Here is a 26271-nt window from a genome sequence, read left to right as displayed (position 1 = left end):
TGTTGACCACTTTTTCATTTGGGTGAACGTGGGTTGATGCTTAAAATGCCAGAATTGCTTGTGCTGCCCATTGAATTCCTTTGAAATATGGAGCTGCTGTTGGATCTTCCAACAATTAATACAAAATGGGTTTTGCCGCTTCCAGAGAAGTGTAAATGTTGCTATTGTTTAGGGATAATTCTGACATTTCAGGTGTAGCATGACCATGCTTGCTACTGTGTTCTAAGCCACAATCACTTCTTTATAACCCCAGGAGTGTGACCCACCAACTTTTAACAAAACAGAGTGCTTGCTATTCTCTCTCTCTCTCTCTCTCTCTCTCTCTCTCTCTCTCTCTCTCTCTCTCTCTCTCCTCCACCCACCTTTTCTTTCCCTTTGGCTCCTGTGTGAGCTAGTGTTTCAGTCCCCACTCCCACCCCATTTTCTTTCTTTTTAAAAACTCAAAGCACTAAAGACTTTCCTTTCTGCATCAGCTCTGTACAGAATAAATGTGAATGGAGTAGATGATAGAGCCCATTTTGGCAAGCGTTTGCCACAGTGGTTACCTGAAGGGATTTATATGAAAGAAGTCTGTATTTACTGTTTGCGGCATGTTGGGTCTTTCATCACGTTCTGGTGCACCCATGGCGTTCATTGAGTGCAGCTGCTTGCCCCGCGCTTCCTGCCGGCCCCACAGAGCCTCAGGACAGCGCCGCGTCCCAGATGCGGTGGCATTGCCTGCACATCTGTGACAAATAAATGCCAGCACAGTCATGCAATGGTCATCAATGTATAATACCTGTGCTGCGCCAAGAAAAAAATGCATCTGTCATTCTGATGGCACGCCTGATGTCTGTGATTCAGAGACGCTGTGATTTTGGTGAGCCTTGCGCATAGCCATAACATGTTCCAGAAAAGAAAAGAAAAAACCCTCAGAGATTGTGTAACATGTAATGTTAATACTGAGACTTGCGACTCAGAAGCGTAGGAGAGATTTTGGGAGGGAAACAGCATTTCCTAACATCACCATTTGACATAAGGTTTTCCTTTGCAGCCGGGTTGCATCTTTAACGTATTACTAAAACCAGGCAAAAAAAATATGTGCCTGTAACATAAGTTCCTGCTGTTTTCTCCCTGTCTGTATCTTACTGCGTAATACAGTAAGTATCTTGGTGATGGATGTGCTGTGTTTCTCAAGGAAGCGTTTCCAAAGACATTTCCCCCCTTGGGTTGATTTTTGCCGGAAGCCTAATGGCTAAATAACTTGCAGGGAAAAACAGGAGCAGGCTCTTTCGATAAGCACTGGGTTCAAAGTGAGGTGGTAGCAAACCTCTGCCTGCACTGTTCTTTTATTTTGAGATGGTTGTTGCATTAGATGCTGGTATTAATTGAATGATGAAAGCAGAAAGCAGCCACCATCCACCAAGGTTGTGATCTTAAGAGCACAGTTGCTTGCAACCAAGTCCCATTGAAGTCACGGAAGTTTTTAACAAAGAAAAAGTGGAATTGGAATTGAAGTATCAGAAAATTACCCTCTAGTTGGGGAGGCATCATTTCCAGCCTCGCTTTCCTGAAAGGGAAGCAAATGGTATGTGACAAATAGAGAGCAGGCACACTGACTTCCAGCATCATCAGTCAAGGCAGCAACAAACAAACAAACACCCACTACTGCCATCGCCACCCATGGGCTAGGGACAAAAATCACACTGAACAAGGATGGGAAAGGGGGTCATAGCATGTCTCTAACAACAGAAAAGGGGGTTTTCAGGTCTATTTGTGAGTTCTTTTCTATAATATTTTTTATTAATTTTAACATATAAATTATAGAATATACCACAAAACTTATCACTTATACAATCTTTTTAGACTTCCATCAGCACCTCTGATGATCCACTGTTTTAACCACTTCTTATGCATTTCTTAACTTTATATTGCCTTTACATCTCTTAACAAATCATCCTCCGCCTTGTCCATTTTTACAATACTTCTAATAATACTCCTCACAAAACTTCTTGCAACCCTACAAACATCGTCTGTTCTTCACAATTACTTTTCAAATAGTCCGCAAATTTACTCCAGTCTTCTGTGAATTTTTGGTCTCACCGGTTTCGAATCCTTCCTGTTAGTTTAGCTAATTCTGCATAGGTCTATTTGTGAGTTCTTAGAGGTGAACTGTTGAAGGCATTATACTGTGGATCCCAAGTAGGGAGAGCACTGTTGTGGTCATGTCCCATTTGCAGGCTTCACACAGGCATCGGCTGGACTAGATGAGCTTTTGACCCAGTTCGGCAGGACTCTTCTAATGTATGTTGACTACTGGGGTAAAGAAGTTGCCCAACTAGATTGGCTTTTTTGACCTGATTCAACAGGGCAGCTCTGGCATTTTTACAAAGGAAAGTGTGCTCTGCATCTGCTCCAAGTTGTTCATTCCCAGGGCCTATGTCGTTCTTCAAAACCAGATTCTGGATCTGATCTCAGGCTCTTATTGAGCCCTTGGTAGGGAGTAATATTTCATGCAATTCCCGGTTCTATAAGGCAGGTCACCGTTTCCATTTTTGCAGACTGGGAATTCTGGTGTGAGCAACACCATCATTCATCCGTTCCACTGCATGCATGGGAGTTGGGATTTGAACCCAAGTCTCTATGGAACCATGCTGACTTTTGTTGGCTCTGCACCATTAATATATTAGGGCCCTGAAGGCTCCTTTTTTTAGTTTACAGTACTCTTTAGGATTCTTTTAAATAGTCTGTGTAAACTATTTTCACTCAATTTAATGTTCTTCACAATATGTTATATGTCTTGTTTGAAACATTGAAATGTTTCACTAATTCAGCCTACTAAATGCCACTTCTAAAATTTAGAATTCATGTAACGTTGAGAACAGGTGAACAAGTATTATCACAAACAGTATTCCCCCCCCACCCGAGTACTTAAACTGCAGAATGTAAATATGCCCCACTGAAGGCATAAGATAAACACCACAAACCTTGTAAGTCAAAGGTTTAGTGTCTCGCAGCTCCAGAACACAGCTTAATTAACAACTGTTTGTACCACTCCACCATAGCCAAGCCCTGTACCCTAAAATACACATGACTATTTGGACATTGCGATGCAGTTCTACTCCAGGGATATCAGAAGCATCTGGAAAGAGCTGTAAATCCTTTCACAGTTCTCCTCCTCCTGTGTCTACACGTTGCATACAAGGAGTTGCAAAACTCTGTTGTTCAGTTAGTTATTTATAGGAAACTTCTCCCTGACGTTTCTGCTATACACAGCACCCAAGGTGGCTTGGCAGTTAGGTCTAACAGCTGTGATAAGGACTGTGCTTTATAATTTAATTTATTATAACACTGGGAATCCTGCCTTTCCTCCAGAGAATTCATGGTAGGCTACACACTGTGCCCTGGTGGTCCTTCTGCTCAGGACGTGCCTGGACCACAGACTGGTCTTGCTTAACTTCTGGAAAGATGCTGCACCATGCAGCCTCTGGACATGCCCTGCTTCCATCTTGGCCCATAAGTAGATGCACTAAAGATCTCTACTCACAAGTTCCATTCCAGCATTCCTCACACTCCCCAAACTGTGTTTTTGCTGCGTTAGCAGCACTGAAGTGTATCAACTGTTAGGGGAGGGGTAAGTACCTCTGGCGCAGAACATGATGTGCACCTTCTTGGGGTAGTTTGTGCTTTCAATGCATAGTATGGATGTGGCCAAAGACTCTGGCTCTATCCTCACAAGGACAACTTCCTCAAAAAGTGGGGCCATTTCCAGCCTTTCTCTAAAATGTGCTTAAACTTAACCACAGTTCAAACTCTGACTTTGCTTAGCTTATCATTGGAGGGGGCTCCAGTGCTGGCTACGAATTTGGCAGATGCACAGGACGTTCTTTAGGGGTGTTATTTATTTATTCAGTTATTTAGTTATTTAGTTATTTAGTTATTTAGTTATTTTTACAACTCAGCAGTGGAGAAGCCCCACTGGTGTGCGCGAGGCTGCCCAACTGGAATACAGCCAGAGGTCCTTATTGTAAAAAGCTGGAAATAATAGGCTTTCACTGCACTGACACAATGGAAGTTCATGCGTCCAACCCGTCACAGAATTTGTCTGCTGTAATTTAATTAATAATCCTATGTGCAAATAGCGATTCTTGCAGCTTCTGCCAAAATTTCTGAGACATAAGTGATCCTAGTAAGCTACATCTGCTCGATGCCTATCTCTGCTTGCTCAATAGCATTTCTGAGCACTGCTAAGAGTTATAAATTTGCTGTGTAACATGCTCTGCTAGCCACTCTGCCTCTGATTATCCCGGTGCGTGCAATCTCTCTCTGTTCCCAGTATCCACTTGGTTGGCAGTTTTCCTAGAAACACACACTCTGTTTTCGTCAGAAATATGATATGAATGAGAGAACATACGAACATCCTTAGGAGTGTTGTGCTTGCTTGGAATACATGTGAATGAGAGTTTAGAGAGGATAGACCCCAGAGACAGGAACCTGTAAAGGGAAATGAGAGATTAAAAGTTTTGTAACCTGTAATGTGTTCAACCCAGGCTTCTCTGCTTGTGGTGAGGCATAAGGGGTGTTTCTACCTTGCATTCAATTAGTGTGCCATCTGTACAAAAATAGTTGAGCTCTGCACCCACAGTTTTCCACATGCAGTTTCAGGGGTGTTGTATATTCATTCAGCTATTCACACGTAATGCTCAAAGTGTGTTCACTCTGTGTACACAATGGCTGAGCTGTTTAAATCAACAAGCACATGCTGTTTTGCACAAACACTGAGAATAATATAATATATTGCGGCAGCTAGATTGGTGACTGGGAGCGGCCATCGAGACCACATAACACCGGTCCTGAAAAACCTACATTGGCTCCCAGTAAGTTTCCGAGCGCAATTCAAAGTGTTGATGCTGACCTTTAAAGCCCTAAACGGCCTTGGTCCTGTATACCTGAAGGAGTGTCTCCACCCCCATCGTTCTGCCCGGACACTGAGGTCCAGCGCCAAGTGCCTTCTGGTGTTTTCCTTGCTGTGAGAAGCCAAGTTACAGGGAACCAGGCAGAGGGCCTTCTCGGTAGTGGCACCCACCCTGTGGAACGCCCTCCCACCAGATGTCAAAGATAAAAACAACTACCAGACTTTTAGAAGACATCTGAAGGCTTTTAGGGAAGCTTTTAATGTTTAATAGACTATTGTATTTTAATATTCTGTTGAAAGCTGCCCAGATGGGTGGGGTATAAATAAATAAATAAATATTTTATTTATTTATTTATTTATTTTAGGGTTGGAAGGGACCTCAAGGGTCATCCAGTCCAGCCCCCTGAAATGCAGGAACCACAGCTAAAGCATCCCTGACAGATGGTCACCCAACCTCTTCTTAAAAACCTCCAATGAAGGAGAGTCCACTATCTCCCTGGGGAGTCTGTTCCACGGTCAAACAGCTCTTACTGTCAGAAAGTTCTTCCTAATGTTGAGTCGGAATCTCCTTTCTTGTAATTTGAATCTGTTGGTTTGGGTCCTACCCCTTGGAGCAATACAACAATGCAAATTGGTTTCCACTGCTTGTTCTTAATCAAGGAAGACATTACCAACAAGACCTCAAATTTAAATTGTTACTGTTCATAACACACCAGACGAGAGAAAGACAAAATAGGATGTATGTTAGGGATGATTAGGAAAGTGACAGAAAATGTAACTCCAAATAATATAAAGGTGCAACCACACTTGGAATAATAGGTAGAGTTCTGGTCACTCAAAAATGGAAGTCAGCCCTGAGTGCTCACTGGAAGGACAGATCCTGAAGCTTAGGCTCCAGTACTTTGGCCACCACATGAGAAGAGAAGACTCCCTGGAAAAGACCCTGATGTTGGGAAAGATGGAGGGCACAAGGAGAAGGGGAGGACGAGATGGTTGGACAGTGTTCTCGAAGCTGCTAACATGAGTTTGACCAAACTACGGGAGGCAGTGGAAGACAGGAGTTCCTGGCGTGCTCTGGTCCATGGGGTCACGAAGAGTTGGACATGACTAAATGACTAAACAACAACAACAAACAACAATTGTCCCTCCCAAACCTTGAGGGGGGGGGAGAAGAGAGATGAGTAAGAACATGCAACCAAAAGATGCATTGTAATAAAAAACTGCTTAGATATAACTTATATTGGAAACACAGGGGAACTGCATCGCTTGCCTGAATTCTAACACAGACATCCACATTGGAGTTCTTCTAAAAATTATTGCGCTTCAGCAGGGGTTGGTTTTTTTTTTGGAAAGAGGAGAACTGTTTCACATGGCTTGAATTACTTAGTGGCTGACTGGCTGAACCTTTAAGCTTCTTAATATTTTGTCCTATTTGTTTTGCTGTTGTATATCTGATTCTACATCTGGTCTTTGCTAGAAGGACTGCAGTTATTTTCCCTCTAAAGTATCCTTGGGGCTGTGTGCCGTTTGCAAAGATGCTTTGTGAGGAAAAAGCCTACTGTTTCTATCAGCCTTCCCTACCCCTTCCGTCCCCCAAGTTTCTAGCCCCTATGGTTTTTAAAAATAGGGCTGGAAACTGATTGCTGCTTCCAAGTTAGTTTGAAATTGCAGAAACATTTCCATGAGAAGTATATGTACATACATGTATAAAAGGAAAAAAGTATGTTACAAATCCAGAAGCAGCTCAATGAAATGTACACTGTCCTGGAAGTACTGTAGACATGTGAATACATACTTCCTGTGTTGATAATTTTAGGGCCAAATGAGACATGTCACAGGGCATCTGAGAACAAGGTCTACTTTGATTTTTCTTTAGCTCAAGGCAAGGAAGCACTGCAGGTATTGGTTTTAGTTACAAAACAGCATAGGGCAAAGGAATGTCTCATTTAGTGTTTCCCTGTAGTTGCTTGTGATTTCTCTCTATTTTTATCCCTTGAAGAGACCCTGTTCATGAATCTCCTATATAACATGCCTTGTTTAGTCCTTAGATGCTCAAGTGACTTGGGTGATGAGCAATCATAACACGGCAAGTAAACTAGTTTTGGTTAGTGCTAACTCCAGCAGCACCTTAACTCTGCAGAATGATTCTTTCTAGAAATGTGAAGCAGGGCAGTGGGAGATGCATGAGCTCTCAATAGCCGTCTGTCAGATAATATATGCTTACACCAGGCCTTCCATATCACTGCCATCTTTTCCAGGACCACCACCAAAACTTGTGTTTAAACACAACTCACCCAGTTCTCTGAACAACCAAAATCAAATATTGGAAGCAGGTTGTCACAGATAATTAGGTGATCTGGGCATGGGAAGAGTTCTCCTTAAAGAAAAAAAGAAAATATTGATTATACCTATGCTTCTGTGGCCTAATTTGACTGTACTCACACAAGATTGGTGTCCTTTGTTTTGTTTTCAACATTTCTGTAGAAAGCTTGATGAAAATATTTGGCCGGTGTGCTAAAATGGTGGAGAAATGTTCGTATTAAGGATTAGGTATGATAATGAAACACTGAGCATCATAATTGCCATTGTATTAGTTTTATGTTGAACCCTCTTTTAGACAGAGCAAATCAAATCTAGTGTGTCTGCGCTGACAAATATCCTATACAGTGGTACAAATTATATAAGGTGGGGAGAAGCTTCTCTATACTTTCCTCACTCCTGCTCCAGAGCTCCTGCATGTTTCTCAGATACAGGCCAGGGTGTTCCAGGAATACAAAGCAAAGCTTTTGAAAAACATGTTTTTAATTCCCAAGTGGAGTTAATTAAGCAGGTGGTCTTGCCCACCTCTTCTTGCCACAGGTTTAATCTCTTAAATAATTTCATGGCAACAATCACCCCCATTAACTTGATAAATTCAGCAGTTCAGTCCTTGTGTATTTGAGACTTGATCCAGAAGCAGCTAAATCTTCACTATTTGGGCCAGACTCTGGGTTCTAAAGAAAATCTCTATGTCATGTTGAATTGTTGTAGACAGAGGTTTTTCACACAAGGACTTTTTACCCTTGAGGTGTTTGCAAAAGGCTTTTCAAGTTCAGCTAAATTTTAAGCCCATCAGTGGCTCCCAGCTCTTAGTTCTTTGGTATCGTCCCAGGGCCAGCTTTGTGACATGGTTTTAATTTTTTAATTTTTTTTTAATAAAAAGGCAAAAATCCCCATCTTGCTTTGAACTGGTTTTATACATGAGGAATTTGGAGTGTTGAATTGGCTTGTGGCTTCTGTTGTAAAGTATGCAAATAAAATTAAAAGACCTAGCATTTTAAACTCAAATCTAAACTCGTTCAGGCAACAGCTTCACATTGACACTGTTAGTAGTAACCTGCATGATTAAAGCAATCACTCATTTATACAAAAGCATACAAGAAGAATAATAGAATTGTAGAGTTGGAAGGGACTGAGGGTCAGTTAGCCCCACACCTTGCAATGCAGGAATCTTTAGCCCAACCTGGGGTTTGAACCCACAACCCTGAGATGAAAAGTCTCATGCTTTATCCTGTTTCCCACAGTGGCCAGCCAAAGGCGTATGAGAAACCCATGGGCAGAATATGAGGGTAATGTTCAGCCCTTTCCTGCTAGTGCCTCCTAGCTACTGGCATTCAGTGGCACGCTGCTTGCCTCTGCTTCTGGAGCCATCATGAATAGTAGCCATTTATAGCCTTTTTCGGGGACGCGGGTGGCACTGTGGGTTAAACCACAGAGCCTAGGACTTGCCGATCAGAAGGTCGGTGGTTCGAATCCCCGCAACGGGGTGAGCTGCTGTTGCTCAGTCCCTGCTCCTGCCAACCTAGCAGTTTGAAAGCACGCCAGTGCAAGTAGATTAATAGGTACCGCTCTGGCAGGAAGGTAAACGGCATTTCCGTGCGCTGCTCTGGTTCGCCAGAAGCAGCTTAGTCATGCTGACGCCTGGACCTAATGGTCAGGGGTCCCTTTGCCTTTACCTTATAGCCTTATTCAATGAAATTCAATAAAATTGTCTAATCCCCTTAAATCTGTCCACATAATGCATGTTGGCCACCACACATCCTGTTGCAACTTCATAGTTTCAACTATGTACTGTGTGAAGAATTACTTCCTTCTGTCTTTCTCAAATCTTTCACCGTTCTGCTTCATTGGAGGACATCACGTTCTAGTATTTTACATATAAGAGAGGGGAGGAAAAAACCTTCACCCTATTTCTCTTTCCCATTTCATTCACAATTTCATATACTTCTATGTCTCCCTTACTCACTTCCCCCCTAAACTAAATGAATGCTTTAATTGCTTTGTCATTAGGAAACCACGCCAACCACTTTTTTGTTGGTTTTTGCAAATCGTTCCCAGTTCTACAATATCTCTTTTGAGTGACCAGAACTCTACCTATTATTCCCAGTGTGGTTGCACCGTTATATTATTTGGAGTTACATTTTCTGTCACTTTCCTAATCATCCCTAACACAAAGGATAAGGCTATGGGTGTTTTCCAGTGCCAGAGATAGCAGGCCTCTGAATACCAGGTTGGAAGAATGCTGATCTGCTTCCAGGACTGGATGGGCTTTTGGTCTGACCCATCAGGGTTCCTGTGTTCTTAACTTACCCTCTCAGCCTTGGGCTTCCATCTTTAACATGTTTAGGGAAGCTTTTAATGTTTAATAGAGTATTGTATTTTAATATTTTGTTGGAAGCCACCCAGAGTGGCTGGGGAAACCCAGCCAGATGGGCGGGGTATAAATAATAAATTATTATCATCATCATCATCATCATCATCATTATTATTATTATTGTCATTAACATGTGGAGTTGTACTCAAATAATTTGCTGTGACAATTAATAAGAGAAGAGTTGGGGAAGAGTTCAGTGGTAGAGCATCTGCTTTCCATGTAGAACCCAGGGTTCAATCCTCAGCATCTCCAGGTATGGTGGAGAGAGACCCTGTCTGAGAAACCTGGAGAGTCTCTGGTACTTAGTGTAGGCCAGGGTTTCCCCAAACCTGGGTCTCTAACTATTTTTGGGCTACAACTCCCATCATCCCTAGCTAACAGGACCACTGGTCAGGATGATGGGAACTGTAGTCCAAAAACAGCTGGAGGCCCAAGTTTGGGAAACCCTGCTGCAGACAATACTGAGCTACATGGACTCAATGTTCTAAAGCTTCTTCCTATTTTCATTTATTTTATTATGTACCACATACATGATTTCATTGCCTCTTTCTCCCACTACCCTCAGGTTTGGTATTCATCCCGTCGCCGGACGCATGCCTGGGCAACTGAATGTGCTACTCGCAGAAGCCGGTGTGCCCTATGACATTGTCCTAGAAATGGATGAGATCAATGAAGACTTCCCAGGTGAGAGAGCCACTCCCTAGTCCGTTTTTGCTTTCATCTGTGTGTGGTTTCTAAAAAGCTAGCTCACAATGCTTCACTTTGATTACAATATGAAAATTTGCAATCTAAATTATGCCAGATTCTTATCTGGCTCACTCTGTTAAAAGTCATTGTTATCCGTTCCCTTACTAAATGCATGCATTGGAAATTAATATTTCCATGCTGCTCCTTATCATTTTAATCTAATTTTTTAAGCTTCCAGGAAAAAAACAATTTAACACTCTCTAATAATTAGTTTGGGGAAGTTCACCTGTACTGGTTTTATATCTCCGTGTGGAAATTGAAGTTTCTGCATCCTCACGCTACTATGATGCAAGCTGCTAACTGTTGGAATATTGAGTTCTGTTCATAATTTTGTGTATTTGTATGTGGTCTCTCCCCCCCTTTATTCTTAATGCAGAAACTGATCTAGTCCTTGTCATTGGAGCTAATGACACAGTTAATTCAGCTGCCCAGGAAGATCCAAACTCCATCATTGCCGGAATGCCTGTTCTAGAAGTTTGGAAAGCAAAGCAGGTGGGCTCCAAAACATTGTGGCAGAAATTCCATGTTTTCTCAAACTTTTTAAAGCTGTCATCTTATTTAGAAACATAATACTAATTATGCCCCAAGCTACCACAAATTTTCTGCCTACTTTCTCCTGAACTATTTTCCAATATGGACAGGCTAGAAGGCACCATTGAGAGAGTAGGGAAAACTTGCAACCTTTCACCTGGAAGAGTGTCTTCCAAATTATTCTGCCCATTGGGAACTACATAGTGGAATATTGTTGCTTTCTCCCATTGCAGGGAGCTATCAGTGCCTTGATGATATAGACTGCTGTTACCCTAGTCAGTCAAATCCTCTCGGACCTACCGTATTTTTTGCTCCATAAGACTCACTTTTTTCCTCCTAAAAAGTAAGGGGAAATGTCAGTGCATCTTATGGAGCAAATGTGAGGTCAATCGCTGGGTCCCTTTCTGGCCCCGTCCCCTTGCCCAGGCCTTCATTGTTGAATGTTCTGCAGATGGAGGCTGTTTGTTTCCCCAGCGACATGTGACTGGTTGATTAGATAATCTGTCTGGAAACTGTAGAAACGGCTCCCTTTCCTTTCCTAAAGAAGCTACAGAACTGTGAGTTGAACCCCATAAAAACAGGATTTTATTCCCTTTGCAAAGTAAGCTCAACAACTGTGAGCAGATCCTCCCAAAAACGGGGCTTTCCCCCTTTCCTCCTCTAAAAACTAGGTGCGTCTTATGGTCAGGTGCGTCTTATGGAGCGAAAAATACGGTGTTTGCCACACCCGTACTGAATAAACAAAAAGTGTTGCAGTTATCCCTTAACAGAGTATGGTCGACTTTTCTGAAACGGGTGGGGGAAACCTTTAGCCCCAACCAGACAACAGAACAGTTAATGTGTATTGAAATAATTTATTTACCATGGGGTTGCTCTATAGAAACAACCACCTTCTTTTGTGTTGTTACTGAGTATTTATACCTGTGCTATATCTAATACAATTTCCTCATTTCAGGTCATTGTTATGAAGAGGTCTCTAGGTGTTGGCTATGCAGCTGTGGACAATCCAATCTTTTACAAGCCCAACACTGCTATGCTGCTTGGGGACGCTAAGAAGACGTGTGATGCCCTGCAGGCCAAAGTGAGGGAGTCTTACCAGAAATAAACCAGCACCTCTTGTTTAAAAAGCTATCCTTTGGCCAGTATGAACAAAAAAATCTAAAATGTGTTATCTACGTCAAAAGTTGTGAGTTGTTCTTGAAACAGAGGTTCAGAAAAAAAAGTGTTAAGGGTGAAAATTTAACTAACAGTATATAAGGGGGGGGACCCAAAGTGAGCTCTCTTGTGGGGCTGGAACATGGATTTTTAGAATTCTTGAATGCAGTGCATTTCAGAGGAACACAACGACACTCAGGAATTTGGGGGTAAATCTGTCCATCTAGTGTGACATGAGATATAAGGGAAGCATTTATACATGCAGGGCAGCTGCCGCCATTTTTAAAATGGGTCATTTGGCTTCAGTTCTTGTTTATTGGTTCCAAGTGAACACAGAATTCAGCTGATTGGCTCTTTTCCAGATCTCAGATCCCTTAGCTGGATTTCCTAGATTTTGGCTGGCTTCTTACTTACGACCTTCTAAAATCTATTTTGTGCTACTTTTGAAATGCATTTTGATACATTCACAACCGACGTGTTTGAGATGCTGGAAATGTGTGGTTTCTTGTCCAACATACTTCAGATGCTGGGGTGGGGGTGGATAGTTACAATTATAGACCACCTGGAATACATTTTTAATTAAAAAAATCATGTGGGCAGCATAGAAACCCAATAAGCTTCAGGGAGAAAAAAAGATTCTGATTACTGGTCTTCCTTTTTAATTTAATTAAGATTACTATTGAAACTACAATTCAGTGATATCGGGGGTTATTTGACTTCCAGTGCAGCCTTGATTTTATTTAGTGCACTTGAGTGGAACTCAAATGTTTGACTAATAAAATGAATTTGTCATGTTTGCATAATGATGTAGCAACCGTCCATGGTGACAGAGGCAAAACAAATAGCTGTAATTGTGTTAGAAAGCCTTAACATCTGGGCAAGACAGACTACTATGAAGTGAGTTAAACTTAGCCCAACTTGACTGTTTATAAATCCTGATTTTTAACATTGTGCTTATGGTGACCTTCTAATTTAATTGCAGATGAAAATTATGTCCGTTTAGCTACCTCCTTTTCTTGGTTAGTTTCTTTTTTTAATGGTGAGATTCCCATAAGTTAAACAGCAGTAGATAGCAGAGGACTGGATCCAGCTAGGATCTTCCAGGCCCAGTAAACCGGTAGAAGGGATCCTTTCTCTCAGCTCCCATTCATTTCAGTGGGGCTTTTCTTTTTTCTTTTTTTTTAAAAAAAATTGTCATCTTTCCTTACTCAGTGTCATTCTGATGCATAAGAATATTTGAGCCTCAACATTCCAATGCAAAGTTTGGGCAGCTATGTTTTAGCAGGAAGGACCTGTTTGGGACCTTGATTGTGTTGCAGTTGTGCCATACATTTCTAAAGATACAAACCTGTACACCATCAGAGCCCCGCCCCCTACAATAATGCAAATGGCGAAAAGATCCAGAACTTTGTAAAACCATATAAAGTAAAACAACAACAATCACTGGGATTCGAACCACCGACCTTCTGATCAGCAAGCCCAAGAGGCTCAGTGGTTTCGACCAGGCATAGGCAAACTCGGCCCTCCAGATGTTTTGGGACTACAATTCCCACCATCCCTAGCTAACAGGACCAGTGGTCAGGGATGATGGGAATTGTAGTCTCAAAACATCTGGAGGGCCAAGTTTGCCTATGCCTGGTTTAGACCACAGCGCCGCCCGCATCCCATGTAAAATCATATATTCTCATAGGTGCATGCAAACAATAAATAACTGTACCAGTTACCACAAAATACCAGTAAGACTCCATTCCAGCTGGTTTCAGGCTATGCACACATTAGCGGCTTCAAATGCAGTAAGGTTGTTTTTCCTTGCTATGGCACATCAGCACTTTCTGTACACACCAGAGAGGGGGCGGGGGTGTCTTCACCCAACGCACATTGCCCGATTCATTTCCCTGTGCCTGCATCCCTCGGACTCCCATTCAAGGAAGCTGCGACGTGCAATTCCGCAATGGCTGACTGAGCTGCGCGAAACGCATCTGAACCGCAGCTTGCGTTTTGAAATCGGATGGCATCTGGTTTGAGGAAAGCACATAAAATAGGAGCATTTATCAAGAAACTACAAGATACACATAGATTGCGGTTAACATCATGTGCACTCGGCTTTCAATGCCAGCAGTGGGAATGCACTGGAGCCAGCGTAAATACGGTAATGTGTACACAGCTGCAATCTTCTATCAAGTTTGCATTGTGTTAATTGGTATCGTTATTTATTGAACGTGGCATTGCAGCTATAAGGATTTAATCTGCATTTTTATAAGGTTCTGTGTCTTGCTATTTGTCTTATTGCCCTCCCATTTCTGTACAACCTACACATTAACATAGTCAAAGAGAGGAGCATCATCCGAGTTAGTTTGGCAATGCATAGTGCTGCCTTTAAAGGCTGCCATTTCCAACTTGCCTAAAATGTTGTCTTTTAATTTGATTATATACAAGCAGTTTGTAAAGAGGACCAGAAGTACCAATGTTAACCTTCCTATTGTTTGTATTATGGAACGCGAGAGGATTATTAAAATAAATAAATAAACAAAGTGAACCAAATCTCACGTCCTTATTGCAGTATTTTGAAAAAAAAAACAGGTTTTCATCATTTTGAAGTGTGTGTGTGTGTGTGTGTGTGTGTGTGTGTGTCTGTGTGTGTAATTTTACTGGGCACAAAATTGCTATTTTTCACATTTTAGCAGTCCCCTAGTTTGCGTAGCTCTTTAATGGCCAACAACTTGAACCAGTCCTTCAAAAATCCGTTACCTATGCACTTAGAAGTGCAAGTGGCAAAGAAAAATAAATTTGAGCCTTTAAAATAATATTGCCCCATTTGTTTCAAACCCACCAGCATCTTCTGCCTTCACACTCTTTTACTGCCAGCTAAGGAGTCTTCTACTTATTTACTGCATGTCAAACTTGATGCATGAGTGTTCATGATCCTTATACAGCAAGTGCAGTAATTAGTGAATCTCATTTCCAGAGGGCAATAACAGGAAGTGCCTGCTTTTCGCGACTCTCCATCATTTGTCTGCTTTTTCGTGGAAACATAAAATTCAATTTAGCCATTCCAGAAACCTATCATCTATTAATAGGATTTTATTTTAATGATTCTATTTATATTCCCCACCTTTCTTCCATGGAAGTCAGGAGTGAGAGAAAGGGGGGGGGGTCTCATCCAGTCTTCCCATCCAGTCACTGATCCAGAGTTTCAGCATTTTACTGCTCTGTGTCCATTCAGACTGTACCCTAGGATCCAGCCATTCATTAAAGGTGGAAAGTATTTGAGCAATCTTGTCCTGGATTTAAATCCACCAGAAATATGTGCACGCACGCACACACACACACACACACACACACAAGTAAAAGTAAAATTCTACACCAGGAAAGCGTATGGGATCTGCACGAATTATGTATATTAAGTATGCACAGTGCAGTACTGTCACTATTATTTTTTTTAGAAGAAAAGTGCTGGTTAAACGTGTGAGAATAACTGTGGCAACTTCATGATGAGTACTGGCACATTTTTTTCTAGAACAAAAGCACCAAGTATGCAGCATACAGTTTTTCATCTGAGTCTTGGGAAGTTCATTTCAAAAACTAGTTCAGGCTGTCGGAAAAAGGAACTAATTGCATTTCGTGTTCATCCCTTTACAAAATGCGCCAGTTCATTTCAGTTTACAGTCATGAAGCTGCCTTATATTGAAATAGATTGTTCATTCATCTTTAGCACAGTACTGTCCTACTACAGCTCTCTAGGGTTTTGGGCAAGATTCTCTCCAGATATTATAGGGGTTGAATTTGGGACCTTCTGCATGCAAAGCAGACGATCTGCCACTGGGCTATGGTCCTTCCTCTCAAAGAGGAACAGTCCATTCATGTTCGTCCAAATGATCATCGGCACAGCGGAGAGTAAATTTTTTTTTGGGGGGGGGGGCAACAATTACAATCTTTAAACTCTAAAGGCCCAAAGAGTCTCTGACAAATGTAAGAGAACGAACTTGAAAGATGAACGATAAATCGTTCCAAGTTCTACCCCCCAACACACTTCATTCCCATCCAGCAATTATGCTTCCAGGTGTAGTTCAGAGAACTTCCTTTAATTGAACCGTTGGTTTCAAGCATTGTCTTGCCCATTCCTTACCCACTGCCCAACCCTAGGATCCTTGGGAACTGTGTTTGTTGTAGGTGGGTTCAGGACCTCTTAACACAATCTGCTGCAACTTCACTATACAGTGGTACCTCAGGTTACATACGCTTCAGGTTACCGACTCCGCTAACCCAGAAATAGTACCTCGGGTTAAGAACTTTGATTCAGGATGAGAACAGAAATCGTGCTCCGGCGTTGCGGCGGCAGCAGGAGGCCCCATTCGCTAAAGTGGTACCTCAGGCTAAGAACAGTTTCAGGTTAAGAACGGACCTCCGAAATGAATTAAGTACTTAACCTGAGGTACCACTGTACTAAAAATCCCCAGGGTTCTTTGCAGGAGGGACCACAATGGTTAAATAGACATCAAATGAATATGGATATACCCAGAGGATGTTTATAATTGCATGCTAACCAAGCTGTTTTTTTTTTATTATAAACAACAACCTATTTTCCTTGGCAGAATGGGTCCCGTGTTTGAGCAGGTCATTGGCAAAATGCCCTATGTGGAATCTCTCCTGTCTCCTTCCTGCTGCTTGTGGGTTTATAGGGTGGTGGCTGCAGCAGGCAACTGAATTTTCTGCAGTGCCTTGGAGTAATGCTGTGTCAGGTGCTCCCAGGGCATGGTGGCATTTTATGTTTTTATTTTTTTAAAGGGAAGCTCACACCTGCCCATTGAGGACAGGACTTGCAAAGGCTCAGAGATGACAATGGGCCCCAAGGATGCCAGACCTCCTGTTCTTAATCTAGTTAACCTCCCATGCATTTTGGTAGCATTTAAAAAAATGGAATCATAACACACAGTGTCTGTTCACTGTACTTCTTATGTGCTAATTGCCTCGGTGATGGAAACTTCTTAGAAGAATCAACAGGAGCTTAAAAAAATTCTTTCAATTCCACAAATCCAACCAAATTTGATGAGTTAAATTGAAATCTCTCTGCTTCTGCCATATGTATGCATGTAACAAGCAAACTTTCCAGACCCTTAGGAAACCTCTGCTTTGGAGAATTTGAATGATGAGAATGTTAGAGCTGCCCTCTTGTTTAAACATCCAGCTCCTTGAGAGCTGCTAGATTTTACTGGCTGCTGTTCCAACAGCTGTAGACCGGGGACCGAAATTCTTCTGCGCTCATGGCAGTGACTTGTATAATCCAGCTGGCCTGAAGTCACTTAGGAGAAACAAATAATTCTATTAATTAGGGCTTCAGCCTGCAAGCATGTGATGCTTGCTAAATGAGAGGATCAGACTGCACCATCACAGCTGGGTATGGGGCTAATCACCATCCAGGTTATTTTACCACTCCATATACCCACAAATAATTAAATTGTGAAACTTATGCTTGTAACGAGAAACACCCCCCTGCAGATTTAGAGGGTGGCCTTTTTTCTCTTGCCAACGATCACAAAATGTTTCTAAAGTGGCACATACCAATATATTCTCTGTGAGATGGATAATGAGGGAGATAAAGGCTTTAAAAATAAAGAAAACTTGTGGCCAATTATTTCTAGTAAGTTTGTGTCTACTTTCCCCCTTTAGACTTTCATTGCAGTTTCCCCCAGAGCAGTAATTTTGCAACCCTAGTACATGTTGGCTTGCAAGATATTTTCCCTGATTCAAAGAAACAATTGATTCTACAGGCTGAAGCTCTTAGTCTGGCCATGTGGGAGTTTTATTGCTTCTTGTTGAGGAAAAGGAGGGGGCAAGACAGTAATCAACACAGTAACAAATTGGGCAGTTTGCTAAGATTTGGCTTAGGGGCATTGACACCTATGAATACATAGCCTTGTAGCATCTATTCTATACTCAACAGAAGCTAAGAACATAAGACGACCCTGCTGGACCAGGCCAATGCCCCACCTAGACCCATATCCTGTTCTCATAGTGGTCAACCAGATGCCTGTGGGAAGCCAACAAGCAGGACATAAGCACTCTCCCTACATGTGATTTCCAGTAACTGGCATTCAGAGGCAAAAATTTATTGGTGTAGTCCACCCCAATCTCTGAGTAGTGCAAGATTCCAGGGGTTCCAGGAGCTTTCCCCAGGGTCCATGTTTCCTTTTGGAAATGAGGCACAGCGGAAACTGTGGTGTCTTCGTGAATAATTGTTTATTTACATATATATAACCTGAGCTTCTTGCCAACAAAGGTCCATATAGTTAAAGCTATGGTTTTCCCAGTAGTGATGTATGGAAGTGAGAGCTGGACCATAAAGAAGACTGATCACCGAAGAATTGATGCTATTGAATTATGGTGCTGGGGGAGACTCTTGAGAGTCCCATGGACTGCAAGAAGATCAAACCTCTCCATTCTCAAGGAAATCAGCCCTGAGTGCTCACTGGGAGGACAGATCGCCAGTACTTCAACCACCTCATGAGAAGAGACGACTCCCTGGAAAAACCCTGATGTTGGGAAAGATGGAGGGCACAAGGAGAAGGGGACGACAGAGGACGAGATGGTTGGACAGTGTTATAGAAGCGACCAACATGAGTTTGACCAAACTGCGGGAGACAGTGGAACACAGGAGTGCCTGGCGTGCTCTGGTCCATGAGGTCACGAAGAGTCAGACACGACTAAATGACTAAACAACCCCCCCCCCCGGACTGTTGCCAGATGTGAAAAAAATGGCATTATTTTCAGCTCTCCTACCCCACTATAAATCTTAGTCACCACAGTTTCTCCCGCATCTTGATAATCAATGGAAATGCGAACCTGGATGAGAGCCTGGAACCCCCTGGAATATTGCACACCACTAAGCAGGGATTGGGGGTCTGGCTTGCACCTTTAGTAGCAATACTTTGGCATTAACCCCCTTTTAACACGGTTTAGCTTCTGAGTGAACATGCATAGGATTCCACTGCAAAAGAAGCAAGGAAAGAAAGAAAGATCAAAGAAGTCAAATAAAACAGCAGCCTGGGAATGCGAGAGGAAAAGGGAAGAGCTTAAAAATAATGACTTAGAATGGAACCATGGAGGACAAGCAAATGTTGAAATAGAGAGTGTCACATATAAGCAGAAGGAAAAGAGAGTGTGAGAGAAAGAGACAATAAAGGCAGAACAAAGGAGTGGGTGTTTTATAGGGACATTTGTGTTCGATTAATGGAGGGCCATTTTACTATTTAGTAAAAACTGTAAGGGGGAGGTAGCCAACATTAGAGGCCGTTTTAGGGTAGCATGACCAGTGTGGCCACGCTGGACACTGGGCTACAGGGGACACCAAAACAACGCTGTAGAATGGAGCGTGGGAGGTGGGGGGTGGCACCAAATTTTGGCATCACATAGGGAGCCGCTGAAATCTAAGAGCCCAAAGTCTGCCACTGCCCAGTGTGTTGTTGGGTGGAACTCCCATCATCCCTAACCATTGGGCAGGCTGGCCGAAGCTGATGAAAGTTGAAGACCAACAAGATCCAGAGGGCAGGACATTGGCTACCCTTGGCATTAGGAGGCTAAATGAGGTTTATAGGAGTCACAGGTAGAATTTTTGTAGAGTGCTCCCAGCACTTCACTAAATAAAAAGAGGGAGAGAGAGAGTCCTTGTATTTTTCTCCATTTGGCTTGGACTGAAGACTGTTCAGTAAAAACATGTAAGAATGAGCAATGAGCTGCAATGGCCACTGGATGTCAGTTGCTCTGCACAAATCTACTGAGGTTTTAACAGCCTGGTAGCAGCAGAGTGCTTGCCGCAGATGTTGCAATGGCTGAAATGGTTGTATGGTTTTTAGGATTTAAGACGTAGAAAAGTCCTGAGCAACCTCTTGTCGTGTGTGTGTGTGTGTGTGTGTGTGTGTGTGTGTTAAGGCAGGATTTTGAACTTTCCCAGTGTTCTAAGGTGTGTGTGACAAAAGTGCTGAAATGTTGCTACTCCAAATCTACTGCCAGGTGCTTGCAAGTTGCTTTTTTTAGCATCTTCAGAGCCATGTAAAAATAAATTAAAAATGCAGACAGTGAAAAATTGAAGGGTAAGTCTGGCTGTAGGCAACCAATTTTGTAAAATTAATGGAGCCTGAGAGGTCAGTCTTCCCCAACATGGCACCTTCCAAATGTGTTGGACTACAACACCCATGTCCCTGGCTATTGGGCATGCTCATTGAGGCTGGTGGGAGTTGAAGTCCAACAACATTTGACAGCACCATGTTTGTAATGTCTGGGCTAGAGTGCTGCCCTTGGAAAGAAAAGACATGGGTTCAAACTCCACTCAGCCGTGAAATGCGATGGCTGGCTTTGGGTCAGTCACCTCCCCACAGTTTGGTGTGAGGTTAAAAGAGGAGACTGCATCTTGTGTTCTGAGCTTTTAGAAGGTGAAAGGATAGGATAAAAATGTAGAAAAACTACTGGCAAGAGATGTGTATCCCAGCACTAGAAACAAAGCAGCAATTGTCTGCAAGGGTGTGTGTGTGTGTGTGTGTGTGTGTGTGTGTGTGTGTCTGTTTCAGAATTGCACACATTCTCATTAGATTTAACTTCAAAAGTTTCAATTAAAATTAGCCACATTTGCCACCTTCTTGTTGCAATTCTGCACAACACTCTGAATGAACTTCTGGCATGCAACACATTCATGTTCATATTTCTTTTTGTACATTGGATAGTTCCAGTCCTTCAGTTGATTGACTTACTTGTTCATTCACATGGTTAGGTAGAAGGCAACATGTTTCAGAACATATGATTCTATTCGCTGATGAGAGAGAATGGTGCATTTAGAAGTAGCCTTAAACCTAAAACTATTCAGCACACAGGCCAGAAATCCCCAAACACAATGCATGTTCAGAAAGGCATTGCAGCAAAGAAATAATATTTAGGATGTTAGACTTACTTACAAGTAGACATGCATCAATTGGTGTACCAATCTTAATCAGTGTGGGGTAACCACTAACTGGGGTATGGGTTAAGATCACCTGTTAATTTTGTCAGGTTATTTTGGTTCGGGAATGTTACTGCAACATAAAATATGGCTTTTCCTTCTAACAAAGAACGGTAGCTTTAATTACTTTGTAGGCTGACACTTCCTTCAGTATTCGGAAATAGCTTATACAGTGGTACCTCGGGTTAAGTATTTAATTCGTTCTGGAGGTCCGTTCTTAACCTGAAACTGTTCTTAACTTGAAGACCACTTTAGCTAATGGGGCCTCCCGCTGCTGCCGTGCCGCCGGAACACGATTTCTGTTCCCGTCCTGAAGCAAAGTTCTTAACCTGAAGCACTATTTCTGGGTTAGTGGAGTCTGTAACCTGAAGCGTATGTAACCTGAAGCATATGTAACCCGAGGTACCACTGTATTGAGGATGATACAAGTCAGAAGCAAGTCCCTTTAAGTTTAATGGGGCTCAGTGTGAGGTAAGTGTGAATAACCTTCTTTCTTTGCTAGAACTGCTTACTAAGAATGTTCTTGTTGTGGTTGGGAGTTTCTGGTCTGTGTACCTGAGTAGTCTAAGGTTAAGGCAGTGGTAGCCAACGTGTGCTCTCCAGATGTTTTGGACTACAATTCCCATCAGCCCCAACTAGCATGGGCAGTGAGCAGAGTTGCTGGGCTATGTGAGGTCTAAGGCAATCCTTGATATGCCATGAAGTATGCTACTTTGCATGTAGGGTCTGGTCTGAAGACCCAGGATCTGGTTCTGAGGACCCTTGAAGCAGGTCTGAGTCTAGCCAGTGCCTGGATGGGAAACTGCCTGGGAATAACACATATACTGTCTTGGGTTCCATGATGTAAGAAAGATGGGATATAAAAAACACATGCAGTGGGATCAACCCCGAGTAAGCAAGCATAGGAACACACAGCATGTGAACAAAGTGTATAAAGCCATAGAGGATGAAATCGCTGGTACAGGCTGGGGTGTACCACAACATCAGCTGTGTTTGAACAGTGGTTAACCACACACAGCTGGAACAGGTGCCCCTTTAACTTGAGGGTTGTTCTCTTATTCTTCTTCCACACATAATAGCACATGTGCAGAGGGGAGAGTGAAACTACCCTCTCTTTCGCTCTATAAGATGCACCTAGTTTTTGGAGGTGGAAAACAAGAAAAAACATATTCTGAATCCCAGAAGCCAGAACAGCAAGAGGGATCGCTGCGCAGTGAAAGCAGCAATCCCTCTTGTTGTTCTGGCTTCTGGGATAGCTGCACAGCCTGCATTCGCTCCATAAGACGCACACACATTTCCCCTTACTTTTTAGGAGAGAGAAAGTGTGTCTTATAGAGTGAAAAATACGGTATATGCTCATGTACTTGACCTCTCATGTCCACACACTCAGCAGAAAGGAGATACTGCCTTGCAGATTCTGCGTTGAGTAGCAGGTCGGGCAATCCCAATGCTTTTGTAAGTCAAGCAAACAAGTGTGATGACAACAACCACCACTTTCTAGAATGGACAAAACCTTTAGGATTAATCTACACTGGAGGCTACAGTTAGGGCAAGTTCTGTGGAAGTGTCCAGAGAATAATAATAATAATAATAATAATAATAATAATAATAATAATAATAATAATAATAATAATAATAAATTTTATTTATATCCCGCCCTCCCCAGCCAAAGCCGGGCTCAGGGCGGCTAACAACAATAAAACAGTATAAAAGTATAGCATAAACAACATTCTAAAATCATTCATTATAAAATTAATTAATTCAGGCCACTGGCAACCATTGGGCCAGAGCTCCGCGAAGATTGCCGAGGGAGGGAGTCAGGCTGTGCCCTGGCCAAAGGCCTGGTGGAACAGCTCTGTCTTGCAGGCCCTGCGGAAAGATGTCAAGTCCCGCAGGGCCCTGGTCTCTTGTGACAGAGTGTTCCACCAGATCGGAGCCACAGCCGAAAAAGCCCTGGCTCTAGTTGAGGCCAGCCTAACTTCTCTGTGGCCTGGGACCTTCAAGATGTTTTTATTTGAAGACCGTAAGTTTCTCTGTGGGGCATACCAGGAGAGGCGGTCCCGTAGGTACGAGGGTCCTAGGCCGTATAGGGCTTTAAAGGTTAAAACCAGCACCTTAAATCTGATCCTGTACTCCACCGGGAGCCAGTGCAGCTGGTATAGCACCGGGTGAATGTGATCTCGCAGTGAAGACCTCGTAAGAAGAAGAGAGTTTGGATTTGATATCCCGCCTTTCACTCCCTTTAAGGAGTCTCAAAGCGGCTAACATTCTCCTTTCCCTTCCTCCCCCACAACAAACACTCTGTGAGGTGAGTGGGGCTGAGAGACTTCAGAGAAGTGTGACTGGCCCAAGGTCACTCAGCAGCTGCATGTGGAGGAGCGGAGACACGAACCCGGTTCCCCAGATTACAAGACTACCGCTCTTAACCACTACACCACACTGGCTCTCAGTGTGGAGTCTCGCTGCAGCATTCTGCACCCGCTGGAGTTTCTGGGTCAGTCTCAAGGGCAGCCCCACGTAGAGCGAGTTACAATAATCCAGTCTGGAGGTGACCGTCGTGTGGATCACAGTGGCTAGGTCCGGGCGAGAGAGGTAAGGAGCCAACTGCTTAGCTTGGCGGAGATGGAAAAATGCCGCCTTTGTTATAGCTGCAATCTGCGCCTCCATGGAAAGGGAGGTGTCGAAGATTACACCCAAACTCTTAACGGACGGAGCTGGCACTAATTGCGCCCCCGCAAGAGATGGGAGTTGCCCCCCCCAATCCCATATCGTCCCGTCCCAGCCACAGGACCTCTGTCTTCGAAGGATTTAGCTTCAACCGGCTCCCACGTAACCATCCAGCCACAGCTTCCAAATATCTGGTCAGTGTGTCTGGGGCCGAGTCAGGATGGCCATCCATCAACAGATAGAGTTGGGTGTCATCGGCATACTGGTGGCAACCCAGCCCAAAACTCCGGACAAGCTGGGCGAGGGGGCGCATAAAGATGTTGAAAAGCATCGGGGAGAGTATCGCACCCTGAGGTACTCCACACACCAAGGAGTGGCGCGATGACAATTTCCCCCCAAGCGCCACCCTCTGTCCCTGACCAGAGAGAAACGAGCGCAGCCATTGAAGGACTGTGCCCTGGATCCCCACGTCGGCAAGGCGGTGGTCCAGAAGTTCGTGATCGACCATGTCGAAAGCTGCTGACAGATCTAGAAGAATCAGCAGCCCCGACCCGCCTTGATCCAGCTGTCTACGAAGATCATCTGTTAGGGCGACCAGAGCCGTCTCGGTCCCATGACCAGCGCGGAAGCTGGACTGGAATGGATCCAGAGCCGATGTTTCATCCAGAAACCCAGTGCCTGCTTCATTTGTGCTGGATCAGGGTTTGATGGTTGTGGCCTGAGATTGTGGGCAAGCTGCTTGTATGGGCATGGCCAGCCACCTGCCCTCTTGACCCTTGGCCATATTGGCTTCCTGGTGGGGATTAACTGGGTGGACCCAGGGAGTGATTCATGTGTAATTGGAGGAGGGAGAGGCGGTGGTGCGTCCCCTTCTTCAGAGGGCCTCCTTGGACCCAGATGTGTTTATAAAAATGCTTGAGGGGTATTTGGCTCAGCTTCAGGCTTCCTTGGAAGATAATTATCTGGACCCAGCTCAGTCTGGTTTTAAGCACAATCATGGCTCTGAAACTGCCTTGGTCACCTCGGTTGAGGACATGGGTCAGGAGATGGATGGGTTTTAACACCATTGACAATGATATCATTCTGGAGTGGCTCTGGAAGGTGCGGGTTGAGGATATTGTATTAGAGTGGTTCCAATCCTACCTTTGAGGCCATTTCCATGAAGGAGTTGCCCCATGGCTTCCCGCAGGGTTACATCTTGCCCCCCATTTGAAGCTGACGCCATCAGGAGGTTTGGAATGATGTGTCACCACTATGCAGATGAAGCCCAGCTTTATCTCGTTGTTCTAGCTGTATCAAGGGAGGCAGCTCAGGTGCTCAAATGGTGCTTGGAGGCAATGATGGGCTGCATCAGGCAGGCCAATAAATGGAAACCTGATAAGGCAGAAGTGCTATGGGTTCAAAGAGGTGGTAAGATAGCCTGTTCTGCACAGATTTGCACTCACTTTGCTGGAGCAGGTCCATAAACCTGGATCCAATGGTCACTGAATGTGCAGGTGGTCTCAGCAGATAGGTGCATTTATTTCTGACTTTGGGTGGTTTGTCAGCTATGCCCATTTGGACAGAGATCTGACTGCTGCTGGAAGCTCTGCATAAGAAGGCTGAAGCCAGCTAGTTCTCACACTGCCTTCTCCTCTGTGTCCTTGAAGTATGACCAGCTGCAGGTGGAGTCACTCCGCCTTCTTTCCCTTCAGGCTGCTGTTCAGCAGGTGAAGCTGACTCCTGACCCAGGACATTCAGGCATTTAATGAAAATCCTTATGTGTTTTTTTGGGAGCGGCTGCTGCTGTTTTACCATTAAGCTTGATGGCTTGCATGTAAGTCACCTAGAGACTGTTCGTATTGGGCAATAAATGAATAGCATGATTAATCATAATTAAATATTAATATCATTTATTTAAGTATTAATATTATAAATTAATATTTCCTAATATGCCTAGTGAATCCTTCCTGCACTTGGCTAATAGAAAGAACCCCCCCTTTCTTTTTGGACTACCACCTCTCCCATTTTGTTTTATCCCCCAGTGTCACTTCTCTCTTTCTGCTTCTCGTTAATTTGTGCCCTGCGATCAGTGACCGGTGGGCTGAAACAGCTGGCTGCGTTAACAATGAGAGGCAATCTTAGCCACCAGTGGGAAAATGGAGCCCACAGATTTAATGATGTGCAATGGGTGCGGCATTAAATACAAACCTATGCTAATTTTGTTTTTTTTAATAGCCAAATGTGTTTGGCCAGATTTGAATAAATAATGCCCCACAGGATTTGTCAAAAAGTTTACAAGCAGTTTCCTCCCCACCTCCCCAAAAATCTTTCTGGGTCTGCCTGTTTTAATTAGCCATGTGAGAAAAAGTATGCTAGTCAGACATACAAACTTGTGGTTTAGAATATTATCCATTTGGGGTCCCTCCCCCCTGCAGACATGGTGATGCCCTTCCTGTATTTGCCTAGTGATGCTTTGAGGGATTTGATTCTTCTCATAGCTGTCAACTTTCAGATTTGAAAATAAGGGATAAGCAGCCATGAAAATAAGGGATCAGCAGCCTCACCTGTCCCGGGGACAGTCTACGGGATATCTAACAATCCGGGATACCAGTGGGA

General features: G+C 43.4%; 2 protein-coding genes across 4 annotated transcripts in view; one reads left to right on the top strand and one right to left on the bottom strand.

Annotated features, from left to right (window-relative positions):
* Window positions 1-13193, top strand: part of NNT (nicotinamide nucleotide transhydrogenase) — a 52363-nt gene extending 39170 nt beyond the window's left edge. For both annotated transcript variants that reach the window (XM_081212709.1, XM_081212710.1), the window contains exons 20-22: window positions 10153-10271; window positions 10711-10826; window positions 11821-13193. In XM_081212709.1, the coding sequence (XP_081068835.1) occupies window positions 10153-10271; window positions 10711-10826; window positions 11821-11970 (385 nt within the window). In that variant the 3' untranslated portion in view covers window positions 11971-13193. The remainder of the gene's footprint in view (window positions 1-10152; window positions 10272-10710; window positions 10827-11820) is intronic.
* LOC308597188 (uncharacterized protein C5orf34 homolog) overlaps window positions 1-26271 on the bottom strand; it is a 490376-nt gene that overhangs the window by 84258 nt on the left and 379847 nt on the right. The window lies entirely within an intron of this gene.

This window comes from Podarcis bocagei (assembly GCF_964188305.1).
Source record: "Podarcis bocagei genome assembly, chromosome: 11".
Classification (NCBI taxonomy): domain Eukaryota; kingdom Metazoa; phylum Chordata; class Lepidosauria; order Squamata; family Lacertidae; genus Podarcis; species Podarcis bocagei.
The sequence above is the reverse complement of the archived record's forward strand: the minus strand, read 5'-3'. Positions and strand labels throughout refer to the sequence as shown.